The sequence below is a fragment of the Plectropomus leopardus genome, chromosome 12 (assembly GCF_026936395.1).
Source record: "Plectropomus leopardus strain MGB_pleo_1.0 chromosome 12, ASM2693639v1, whole genome shotgun sequence".
NCBI lineage: Eukaryota > Metazoa > Chordata > Actinopteri > Perciformes > Serranidae > Plectropomus > Plectropomus leopardus.
The window spans coordinates 16,399,062-16,411,491 of NC_142187.1; the positions used below are offsets into that span (position 1 = coordinate 16,399,062).

At 39.8% G+C, this 12,430-nt stretch overlaps 1 protein-coding gene across 1 annotated transcript; it reads left to right on the plus strand.

Moving 5' to 3' along the window:
• Positions 1-9,619, plus strand: LOC121950927 (ras-related protein Rab-11B-like). The gene is made up of 5 exons (XM_088085291.1): positions 1-248; positions 4,462-4,657; positions 6,212-6,405; positions 7,327-7,407; positions 8,924-9,619. Exons 1-5 carry the CDS (start codon positions 209-211, stop codon positions 9,067-9,069), a joined length of 657 nt encoding a protein of 218 aa, XP_087941417.1. The 5' UTR covers positions 1-208; the 3' UTR covers positions 9,070-9,619.
• The last annotated feature ends 2,811 nt before the right edge of the window (positions 9,620-12,430 follow it).

Genomic DNA, 12,430 nt, shown 5'->3' on the forward strand with positions numbered 1-12,430 from the left:
AAGGTATGTGCCGCGCAGGGACTCCTCCCCTCCCGCTGCAGAGTTGGGAGCTCTCCCTTTCTGCGGCCAGCTCGCCTTGACAGCCAACACTGGCGCAGAGTCTCAGCGCAAACCTTTACCATATTTTTTTGGCATATAGCGACAATTCATAGCCACACTTTTCACACATCCTCTTCCGGAGACAAGCGTTGGAGCGGCCTCGTCTAGAATGGGGAACCGAGACGATGAATACGATTTCTTGTTCAAAGGTAAAAAAAAAAAAAAGAAAAAAAAAAAGATGACTGCATTCCCCTTTCACACAAGCTCACACCACCACAGCTATGCTTTCTGTATTTCTTATTGTGTCATTTTCGCTTGTTAGATATCCGCATTTGTTAGGGAAACAGACTAATGTTGTCTCAGAAACTGCCCGGATGATAATCGGTTGGTGTTATTACAACATGTCATTGTACCATTACAACGCCTGCAGCTATATTTATAGGTATGGGATGCAACACCCTATCCGTGCTCAGCCTTTGTATTAAACTTTCATCAACTCATAGGGCAGGATTTGTCGTTTGAGTGAACAGTTTGCTGCTTTATTGGATAACATTTGATGTTTTTATTCCACCTCGTGAGGTTGATTAAAGGCCCGTTAGCCTCTCCCTCTCCTGATCAATAATGTTCATCCTCAGATTGATACCCAGCCCCCTATAAATGCTGCAGCTCATAACTTTATGTATCTGTGTTATAATGACCAGGCCTGGTCAGCGGAGTCAGATTCAAGCGGTGCCAGACTCAGGTCCGTGTTTATCTTTGCTGCTCAGTTGGATCCAGAATGACTTCCTTTGATCGTGATATCAGCTCCTGTGGCACATTAACATCCTGGGCCTGTATAAGCCAAAGGGCCATTTAGATGTAACAAAGTATCCTCTGTGGGATGAATAGGGCATCTGCCGGAGGCGAGTGCTCTCCCTCTCTCCCCCTCTCTGTCTCTCTCCGCCCGAGCCATCGTCTGTGTACCCGGCCGAAACAGGAAGGGCAAGGCGGCCTGAAACTGTCGATTCAGGTTTTGATGAAGCCTGTTATCAGCTTCCTGCAGCCCGGACCAGCGCGATGTCGACAGGGACAAAGTTCGGCTCTATTTCCTTTTGTGGAGGCAGAGAGAAAACAAAAAGGCTCCACCTCTGCTGCTGTGCTGTGAACAGAAGCTCAGCTCGGGCCACGAGCATGATCAATCCCTTTCCTCTTAAAAACAGATCAAGATGACAGGGCCTGTTCATAATAATCAATGCATATTGTCAGTTTATGCTGCGGATGCTACACTGTAGCTGTTCAGACTAGATTATCGGCCTGGCCGATTATTGGAGCAGATATTTGGCATTTTGCCGATTATCTGTATCTGTGTTTCATCTAAATGTTTGCAGATAAAATTATTGAAAAAGTGCAAAGAAAGTGTCAGCAAGGGAGGAACTTTTACTTTGTCAAACCTCAGAGAGCTATTTTTATTTATTCATTTTTTTATTTAAATTTTCACTTGACTTTTTAAAAAAAAGTTGCTGGGAATTTGCTGTATATGATGCTGAAGGTTTCAGTTTTGATTGAACATTTGCTAATGGCATTTAAACAAAGTTTTGTGTCCGAGATCATTATATTCCAAATTGTAAATATTAAAAAGAAAGATTTTCATTTTTATTGTAAATGCACATCGGTTCTAAATGTCGGTTATCGGTCTCATTACCTGCTAATAATCGGTATTGGTATCGGCTCACAGTGTTGGTGTCGTGTTACTTAAGTTATTTTTTCAGACATAGCTCTAAAAGGTCAGCTTGACTCAAAGTTCCAGTGTGTAGGATTTCGGCAGATAAATTGGCAGAAATGGAAGATAATATAATAACTATGTTTTGTTAAGTGTATAATCACGTGAAAATAAGAAGCATTATTTTTACGTTACCTTAGAATGAGCCGTTTATATCTACATAGCAAGCAGGTCGTCGTCGACGGAGTCCTCCATGTTCCTACAGTAGCCCAGAATGGCAAAAGCAAACACTGGCTCTAGATAGGGCCAGTTGTGTTTTCATGTCAGTCACGTAATCTGTAGCTCCCGGTAAAATCCCCTGAATGTCTAGATCTGAAGTTATCAGAGAAAAAAGGTGAGCACACATTAGTGCTGGGCTACTGACCCAAACAGTGTCAGAAAAACACTGATTTGTTACGTGAAAATGAATGATCAGCAGGTCTGTTTGTTTTGGACATGAAGAGACCTCTAGAGATAATTCAGCTCCCTGTAAAAACCACCTAAATAATGAACACTGACGGAAATCCAACCAGGAGAAGTTTCACATGGTTGCAGCTGCTTGATGCCATTAAATCCCCCTAAATCTTACATGCTGTTCCTTTAAAGGGACAGTTCACCCCTTAACCACAAATACATATTTCTCCTCTTACCTGTGGTGCTATTTATCATCTTAGATTGTTTTGGTGTGATTTGTTGTGTGTTGAAGATATCTGCTGTAGATATCTGCTTTCTCTCAGTTATAATGGAACTAGATGGCACTCGACTTGTGTTGCTCAAAAAATACGTCTGCAAAACTCAACAACGTCTTTTTCCAGAAATCATGACCTGGTTGCTCAAGATCATCCACAGACCTTGTTGTGAGCAGTTTCATGTAGGAACTATTTTCTTTCTACCAAACTACATCCTCCAACCGTGTCACTGCGCAGAGGGAAGCGTGCATCATCAGAATATCAGATATCAGCAGTCCATTTACTAAATATCAGCACCCTCAGGGTGTTTTGGCCAGACTAAACTTTTGATTTTAAAGGTCAAGCATGTAGAGTCTGTATTAAAGATGCAGAGTTAACCCTCATTTATTCAGTTGAGCATTTTCTGCTCAGTGAAAATGATTCTAAAAACCTCTGTCCATACTCTATTATGTAGCTTTTTGTGCGGTTCTGCAGGGAGAGAACCATCAGCAGCTAAAGCACCTCTTTATTTACTGGATAATCCTTCAGGTGCTTCGATTTAATTGTTGTTTGAGTTATTTGATGGCATGAATAATAACCATTCTTCTTCAGGGTCTTGGGTTGGTTGGCCACTAATGGACGCGTTTTTTCAAAGCTGCTCCACCATCCTGCTTTATGTGAATGGTTCTTTAGAATGACGCTCAAAACAGGCTGGATAACAGTTTAACTGAAAGAGTGGTTGTTCTTGTGGTTAATTGTCAGTCAGAGAAAGCTACATCCAGCTGAGGGATGGACAGTATTAGACACAGCATACTATTCAGTACAATACAAATGAATTATCAAACATTTTTTTTGCATATTTTTTCTGTGAAAGGAACAGTTCACTGCAAATCAAAAACATATTTTTCCTCTTATTGCGCCTGTAGTGCTAGTTACTGGTCAAGATTGTTTTGGTGTGAGTTGCTGAGTTTTGGAGATATCGGCCTTCTCTCCAAATTAATACAGTAGAACTAGATGGCTCTCAGCTTGTGGTGCTCAAAGACACAAAACAATACATTTAAAAGCTCAACAGCCTGTCAGAAGGAAGCGTGCATCTACTCAGCGAGGCTCTTGTTCATGACGGTGCAAGATGTCAACTTAATGGCGTCTTCCTTGGCTGTTAGTTGCCTCAGGTGAGGTAGCAGTAGATGCAGCCTTCCTTCTGCGCAGTGATGTGGTCGCCAAGTGTATATCAGTAGTAAGAAAATAGCTCCTTCATGAAAGTGCTCACAACAAGGTCTGTGGATTATTTTGAGTAATGATTTCTGGAAATAGACACTGCTGTCGAGTTTTTTTTCACGTTTATTTTTTTGGCACTTTGAGCACCACAAGCAGAGTGCCATTTAATTCTATTATAATGGAGAGAAGGCAGACATCTCCAACACTCGACAACTCACACCAAAACAATCTAGACTGATAAATAGCGCTACAAGTAAGAGGAAACGTATGTATTTTTGATTATTGGGTTAACTGTCCCTGTAAACAATGCTGTTCTTTAGTTGCGTTTTTTGTCACCATGTCACATGGTGGTGCAGAAAAACAACTTTAACCATTACTATTTATCCAAAAGATCAACAGCAAAAAATGTAATTTGTTTCATTTTTTAAGACTCGGGTAATTTATTTAAAATGAAAAGCACACATTCTTAAGCAGTATTGAGTTGTAACACGTACGTTTTGTACTGAACTTCGTGTTTTGTAATTTGTGCCACTTGTACTGAACAGTAAAAATCTGTGTTTTTCATATCCCTTAAATCTCTCTCTCACACACACACACACACACACACACACACGCGCGCACACACACAAAGCCCCTGGGTTCTGTTGAAACCAGCATTTAGAGGTGCTGCTTTATGCAATATCAACATTTCTTGGATCTATTAATATACACGGCCCCTACCTCTCCCATCACACATACAGTATACTAACACCCTCCTCTCATCTTTTCCCTCCCTCCCTCCCTCTTTTCCCTCCACAGTTGTGTTAATCGGGGACTCGGGCGTAGGGAAGAGCAACCTGCTCTCTCGGTTCACACGAAATGAGTTCAACCTAGAGAGCAAGAGCACCATCGGAGTGGAGTTTGCCACGCGCAGCATTCAGGTGGACGGCAAGACGATAAAGGCTCAGATCTGGGATACAGCGGGACAGGAGCGCTACAGAGCCATCACCTCGGCGTGAGTCCATGACTGTGTGCTGCAGATAGTCCTGCCTGAGTGTGAGGAAATACTTCAGCAGTGCGGTCACAAGTGACACTTTATCCTCCATATTAGAGCACTTAAAGTGAGGCAGATTTTTGGATGAGTTCTGCAACATTTACTCAAAGAGGTAGATGGACTTTTTGATGAATGATTAGCATGCGCTCTGCTCAACAAGGCTTGTGCAAGTGGGTTTAATCTAATTAAGTGTCGCACAGAACGTCAGGCAGCTCTCTTGATGCCCTAGATACTAACAGTAAGTGCATCTGATAAATGTCAAACATGTTAAATGTAAGTCCAGAGAATCAGAGAGCAAACTTTCACTTTAACCTTTATACCTCACATAAAATTTAATTCAAGACCCATTTACAAACCTTTAAGGTCCAGTTTGTAGGATTTAAGGACACCTATTAGCAAAAATGGTGTAAAATATTCATAAATATGTTTTCATTTGTGTATAATCACCTGAAAATAAGAATTGTTGTGTTTTTGTTTCCTTAAAATGAGCTGTTAATATATACATACAGAGCGAGTCCTCTTCCATGGAGTCCAACATGTTTTTCTGCAGTAGCCCCCGTCAGACAAATTTAACAGTGGCATTAGATAGGTCCATTTGCATTTTCTTGTTTTTGCATTGGCCATTGAAGTTTTCATACATGGTTTGCACATGGGAGAAGTTTCATTTCTGCAACGTCACCGCTAGATGCCACGTAGTCATACACACCAGACCTTTAAAGCTCCCCTCCACACAAAAATGTGTTTTTCCTCTGTCTGATCCTGACTTTTAGCCTATTTGTGCAAAGTTTGCCGCTCGAGAGATGTTTAGACATTCCTCTCCCGAGGAGGGTAATATCATGTCTTTACACTTCCCTAAAATCTACATATCCGACATACGACGGGCAAGGAAGATTAGGTACATCCCTAATACCAAAGGCAGTCACTGTCTGATTCATAAAACGAATATTCTTGCTGAAACAGACTTTGGCACAACACCGGCAAAGACACTTAAAACCTCCAGTGCAGAGCAGATGTATCAATACAGAGATCAGCATCAGCATAGTTTTGACAGCAGATATTGTAGTGTGGAGTTTTTGGATGTAAACTTGATCAACTTGAACACACTGCAGCATCATAGCAGATATTATTGTGTCTCTCACCGCAACTAACAGCTTGTCCTCTAATGCCAGTTAGCCTACAAGCTAACATAAATAAAAATAAAACTGACAAGACTCTGAGTCTGGGTCCTAATGAGGCTCAAACATCCTAGCCAGACCTATTTCCATATATATATATATATATATATATATATATATATATATATATATAGTTGTTAAAAAGATCAAATGAAATCCAGCAATATTTAGGAAAGTAGACAGAGCGCAGATTGTACCAGTGTACAAGCGACAGGAAGCTAATTCCTCTAATTACTGAATGCCTTAGAACGATTTTTAAGATCAAACCAGGAAAAAGTACTTTTTATGGACCTGCACACGTCTCCTGTCCTCACTACTGAAACGTGTTGTCTCGTTACAGATACTACAGAGGAGCGGTGGGGGCGCTCTTAGTGTATGACATAGCCAAACACCTGACCTATGAGAATGTGGAGCGCTGGCTGAAGGAGCTGAGAGACCACGCCGACAACAACATCGTCATCATGCTGGTTGGCAACAAGAGCGACCTGCGCCACCTCAGGGCCGTGCCCACAGATGAGGCCCGGGCCTTCGCAGGTACTGGAATTGAAACAAGACACAGGAAAGGATTAACATTGGAGTGTGGGCAGGGATTTTATTGATTTTTTTTTTCATATTGTATGTACAGTTTTTAAAGAAATTTTATATTTCTCCTCCTTCCCAATAAATTACAATTAGAAAACATCATAGAAAACTTAAAGAGTAACTTCAGTGTTTTCAACCTTGTCTCTATTTTCCCCACTCAGGGCAATTATGCATTATTAACGTATGAACATTAAAAATACTCTTTTGCTTATGACAGGCTTAGATTATTAGTGTCTAACAACATTATAGAAAGGAGCCGTAAAGAGATAGACCTTTTAGAGTAATATCATCTTTCTTTAACCAGAAACGTCTCCTAAATCGACATCACCAAACCCACCAAACTCCATTCAAATAAACAGTGATTTTAACGTCTAAAGAGCCAGCCTGTTTTCACATATAACAGGGTGAATTTAGGGTTATTACAACCAAACCGGAGTTGGTGATTGTTGGAACAGTGAAACAACAAATCAAGAAGGATTTTGTGAGTTTTATTTTGTGTCGACTTTGAATGAAGTGTGATTTACAATGTTAAAATAATTGTTACTTAAATGAATTCTGGGATCCTTTCCATAATGTTGTCAGACACTTACGATAACAATTTGAGCCTGTCAGTGGCAAAAAAGGCACCTTTAATTGAGGGTGCAAAAATGCCCAGAGTGGCGACATTGCAGCCTGTTTAGCTGCTGCCGTGGAAAAAATAGGGTCCAGGTTAAAAACGTTCAAAGTTATTCTTTAACTTTACTGTTTGTTTTTCTGAATGTGACGAGAAAACTATTCTTAAAAATGCAAGGTTCTCCTTTTGTCATTTGTGATATTCTTGTGCCGCAAGCCACTATTACTTTTACATGTATGTTTTCTACCTTTCCCCCTCAGAGAAGAACAATCTGTCATTCATAGAAACTTCAGCCTTGGACTCAACAAACGTTGAAGAAGCCTTCAAGAATATCCTTACAGGTACGCATGTGAACAGAGGTGGGACGGCACAACTGCGCTGTTGATTTTAAACTGGAATGATAAAAAAATGAAAGTACGCTTGAAATGTCAACTTGGTCTGTTACCAAACCACTCTGATTCTAGATGAAACTGTGCTGCTTAAAGGGACAGTTTACCCCAAAATGCGTGCATTTACTGCTAGCTCACCTCGCACCACTGACCTAGCTATGTGACACAGCGAGACTAAGGAGGATTTACACTCAGAGCTGCATAAGCATGAGCCTCTCGTCCATGAGTTGATGAATGCTTCCTTCTGTTTGGTGATACAGGTGTAGTTGGTAGAAAGAAAATAGTTCCTACAGCAAACCAGAGACGCGCTAGATCTGGCAACACAGCATCTTTTCTTTCTGTGGTGCTGACGTCACCAGTCTGATAAACAGAAATTTGAATAGAAATTTGTGTGAGACACTGAAACAAAAGTTAAAACTGAATTTTTTTTTGCTTAATAATACCATTATTGTTAATATGTAACTGTTTTTGAAGGGGGAAGAGAGCATAAACAGATGTGATCTTGTACTTTATTAATATCAGATCTTAAGCAGATAAAAATGAGCTTCAAGGAGTAAACATTAAATTTGTTCTTTGTATAGTGTTGTATTGTTTTGAATCTGCTTTTATCCATCCACACAAAATTAACAATACATCCAAATGAGAAAGAAGGAGACCACGCACCTGAGGAGACCAGTAGTATAAACCGTTCATTAACGTTGGCGCAACGTGTAATGCTTTGTCTTTTGAGTGTCTTTAATGAAACTGCTCACAGCGAGGTCTGTGGATTATCTTGAGTAACCAGGTCATGATTTCAGGAAAGAGACATTGCTGTCAGAGTGGCCTCTCGCTCGGTGAGTAGAGAGTCCGTCCCGTGTAGGCTGAGTCCTTTGCAGCAACACGGGTTCGATTCTGTCCCTTTGCTACATGTCATTCCCATTCTCTCTCACCCCCTTTCCTGTAATAAAGGCAAAAAAAGCCCCCCCCACCCAAAAAAAAAAAATATTAAAAAAAAAGATGCTTTGTGCTTTGAGCACCAAAGTCAAGTGCCTTCTAGTTAATAATATTGGAGAGAAGGCAGATATCTGTACGGTCGATATCTCCAACACTCTGTAACTCACACCAAAGCAATCTAGGCTGATACACAGCACTACAGGTAAGAGGAAGAATATGTATTTTTGATTTTGTGTTGAACTGTCCCTTTAACTTTTAAACATGTGTATAGACACTTAACATAAACTTCCAGTCTGCGTTAAAAGTAGCTGCTGATGTTGAATTATTTGCAACCACAACTAAACTGAACTGTTGAACTTGTAACTTCCTCTTGCTGTGGGAAGTTCTTCTCATCTGTCTTGTGCAAATTGAAACCGAAGTATCACCTATTTTCACGCTCAGGTTTCACTGTTTGTGTGCACACAAAACAAACAATAAAAAAAAGAATTCAGGGTAAAATCACTGATTAGTTTCTACTCCATCTTTTCAAAAACAGAAATCTACCGCATCGTCTCGCAGAAACAGATTGCTGAGCGGTCTGCCCATGACGAGTCCCCAGGGAACAACGTGGTGGACATCAGCGTGCCACCCACCACGGACGGCCAGAGGGGGAGCAAACTGCAGTGCTGTCAGAACCTGTAACCCGTGGCACCCGTCCCTCCTCGCCTGGGTCGATTATTAATTGAAATCCAGTGTTGGTGTGCTTCCATCCGCCTGGGGTGCAAGTATTGTCTGAATCTGCACTTTTTGGATCCGTGGAGTCAGTTCCGTTATGCCGCACACGATCAATTCCAGAAAGAAGTGTTTGAATAGATTTCAAATTGTAATCTGACCCAGGTACAATCTGCTACATCCCAGTGCAAAAACAGGACTGATGGTACCGCCTGCGTAGCTGCCACAGTTACCCATGATAGAGTAGCAGAATAGCTTTGCCTGAGACCTTGTATGCCTAGACATCTCCCTGGTAGACGGTTATTGCCACATGGTGGAGGCCTGCCTGTTTCAGTCGTACCAGCAGTCCTGTTTTTGGGCTTTCCTCTTCCTCGTTCAGTCATCATCTCAAAAGTGGTCGTGACGCTGCTGATGCTTTTTTCATTTTGTGTAAAATATATTCTTTTTTTGTTTTGATTTTGATAGCTTGTCCGCTCACATACATTATATTAATGCCATGAAATTAAATTTTACAATATTATGCTGCTGTGTCCTCTTTGTTTCCTTTCTCTCTCATTCATCAAAATGTCACTGTACCTGTACAGTGACCTATTCTGAAGGCAAGTAGGATTTAAGAATTTAAGAAGCCTTTTAATGCTACTTGGAAAGAAATTTACGACCAATTTGTACTTGAGATTGGGGGGGTTATTTTATGTTTCAAATATTTATTACAACAGAAAACATGTCTTTGGTAATGTTAATGCAAGAGGCACTCTTGTCAGTTATTAAGTTACCCATTATTTTGACCAATGCAATGTCAGAAAAAAAGTAACAATCCCACCTCTAATGTCTGAGTATTTTTAATACTTATTATATTTTTAGATTAATGGATTCAATGTCTTTTAAGTTTTTTAAGGATTGCTGAAGCATAAGCAGCATTTTACTGTTGTTTCAGGTAAAGTTAGAGTTGATCTACTGTATACACAAATCATTTTATCGTTTCAGGTCTTAGAGGTCAGGGTCATGCGATAGCTGAGATGATTAATGCAGAGCCTCTAAAGTCTTTAAAGTTTACCTTGTGCGCACAAGTTATGAACCTCAGTGGTAGTTCAGTCAGGTGGACTCTCTTTACGCTTTCATTTCATTCAGAAATCTCTCTGCCTCACTCTGATTTCTACTCTGTCAGCTGGCTATGGGTGTCACTCTGAATTAATCCAACCAGATTTTGCAAAAATCTCCTGGAGCCAATCATATTGTTGCTGTCAAATTTTTAATTGTTCTGCTCTCTGCTGCTGTCAGTTGTCATTTCAGGACAAAGGGATAAAGCTGTCCTTCACCCCACTCGGGAAGTACAGAGGGTAAGTATTTTTTTGGGAGTATCTCTACTTTACTGAAGTTTTTATATTTCAGTCAGCTTTCACGTTTACTACACATTTCCCTCAGCATTTTAGTGACTTACTACAAAACAGGAATTAGGAAGGGACAAACTGTTGAATGAAGGAAGGGTGGGAGGGGGGACTGGATTTTGTTCTTGCAAAAAAAAAAGAAAAGATCTCACCATTTACTTGGACTTTTACTTTTAATACTTAAGTATATTTAACATAAAATTACTTTTGAATTCAAGTACAGTTAATATCAGATAGACTTTCACTCAAATATCGTAATAGGTGACTTTAACTTCTACCAAAGTCATTTTATGTTAAGATATCTGTATTTTTAATCAAGTATCACTGTATCACAATCACTGGTGACTGTGATGGATGTTTTTATTAACAATGTCTTGCATTTTAAGAAACTTGGGCTTTATGTAAAATCTTAAGGTGAAATGCCAACCCAAGTTTGTTTGATTATTTTAGCACTTATTTTAACTTGATGCACTTATTAATATTACATATTTTATATTATATACTATATTTTGGGCTTTATTATTTAAATTGGCATTTTAACTCTACAACTTTAATAAAAGCGATTGAACAATAGTGAGCCATAGGCGCTACAATAGCGATCATTCCCCTGCCCCTCCTGAGTATGTGGACCAAAACCTTTATATTTAATTTGATATTTTTTTTATAATAAGCATAAATGTTTGATTTTATCAGGAAAACTTGACATATTTTACTCCCCTTCTCCTCGCGCCCTGTTGCCGCTCCCATTAACGGTTGGACGGAGAAACACATTTCAGGTGTTCTTCTAGTTAACGAACATTTGAAAAGCACGACGATGCAATAAAGTTACGTTTACGTCCTTCTGACTCATCGCTGCCATCACTGTACCTTTGTATAAAGGTTGCATGTACCTTAATGAAAGACTTATATAATGTTCCACCTGCCGAGCCATAAATCAAACGCACCTAAGATGTTGTGACGCAGGTGTGCACTATTAGCCTGATATAGGCTGCACGTGCTGAAGTGCTCACGTGCTTATGTTTGCTTTCAGTGAGGAACTTTTACCCTCCGCGAGGACTTAATGCAGTTTGTGGACTGGTTACAGTGGGACAGAGAGGCCGAGTGGTTATGATTTGAGAATGAAGGAGCAGAGAAGCTGAAGGTAGAGGAGGAGGTGCTCACAGCTCACACACTGACGTCCACACAGGTGAGTACAACAGCTCACACACTGACGTCCACACAGGTGAGTACAACAGCTCCACATGACAACTGTGAAATCTGTCAACTCTCCTTTGCGGTAATGCGTTTTTGTAGCTGCTGTGCACTTTGATGTTTAGACACCTTGGTCATAATTTTATTTCACTATTGATTATAAGAAGAGTCCAGTTAATATTGCTTTTTGCACCGGCCTCAGGTGTAAATAGACATTTATTTATTGTTGGTCAGTTTTGTCTCTTTTCTGGTGAACTTTAGTGAAGCTAAAGTTATGGATTGTATGCACAGGCTGCAAACTGCCATCTAAAGAAATGTTATTTACTTTTGGTTTGGACGTAAGGGTTTTTTGTTACTTGATGTGGAATTCTATTCATTAAAGGATTATTATAACAATTTATTTACTCACAGCAAAATTCTGACTTATCCAAAACATTCAAAGATTTCGCCATCATTCAGACACCTTTCACGAGTGTTTTGAGCACTGGACAAATTGGTTGCTTGGCAAACTTGGCAAGAAATGTTCTGCAAAGAGCAAGAAATTAATACATTTAGAAATTTGTTTTTAAAAAGCAAGGGGAAAATGTTGAGAAAACTGTTTCTAGTCATAATTAGTTATTTTAAATAGTATTACATAAGTTATTTTTTGATCATTTTCAGGTAATTTCTTCATTTAACTAATTTCTTGCTATATTTTCAGTAATTTCTTCTTAGAAGCTGCCTCCCATTTGTTCAATTTGCACTTTTCCAAAACG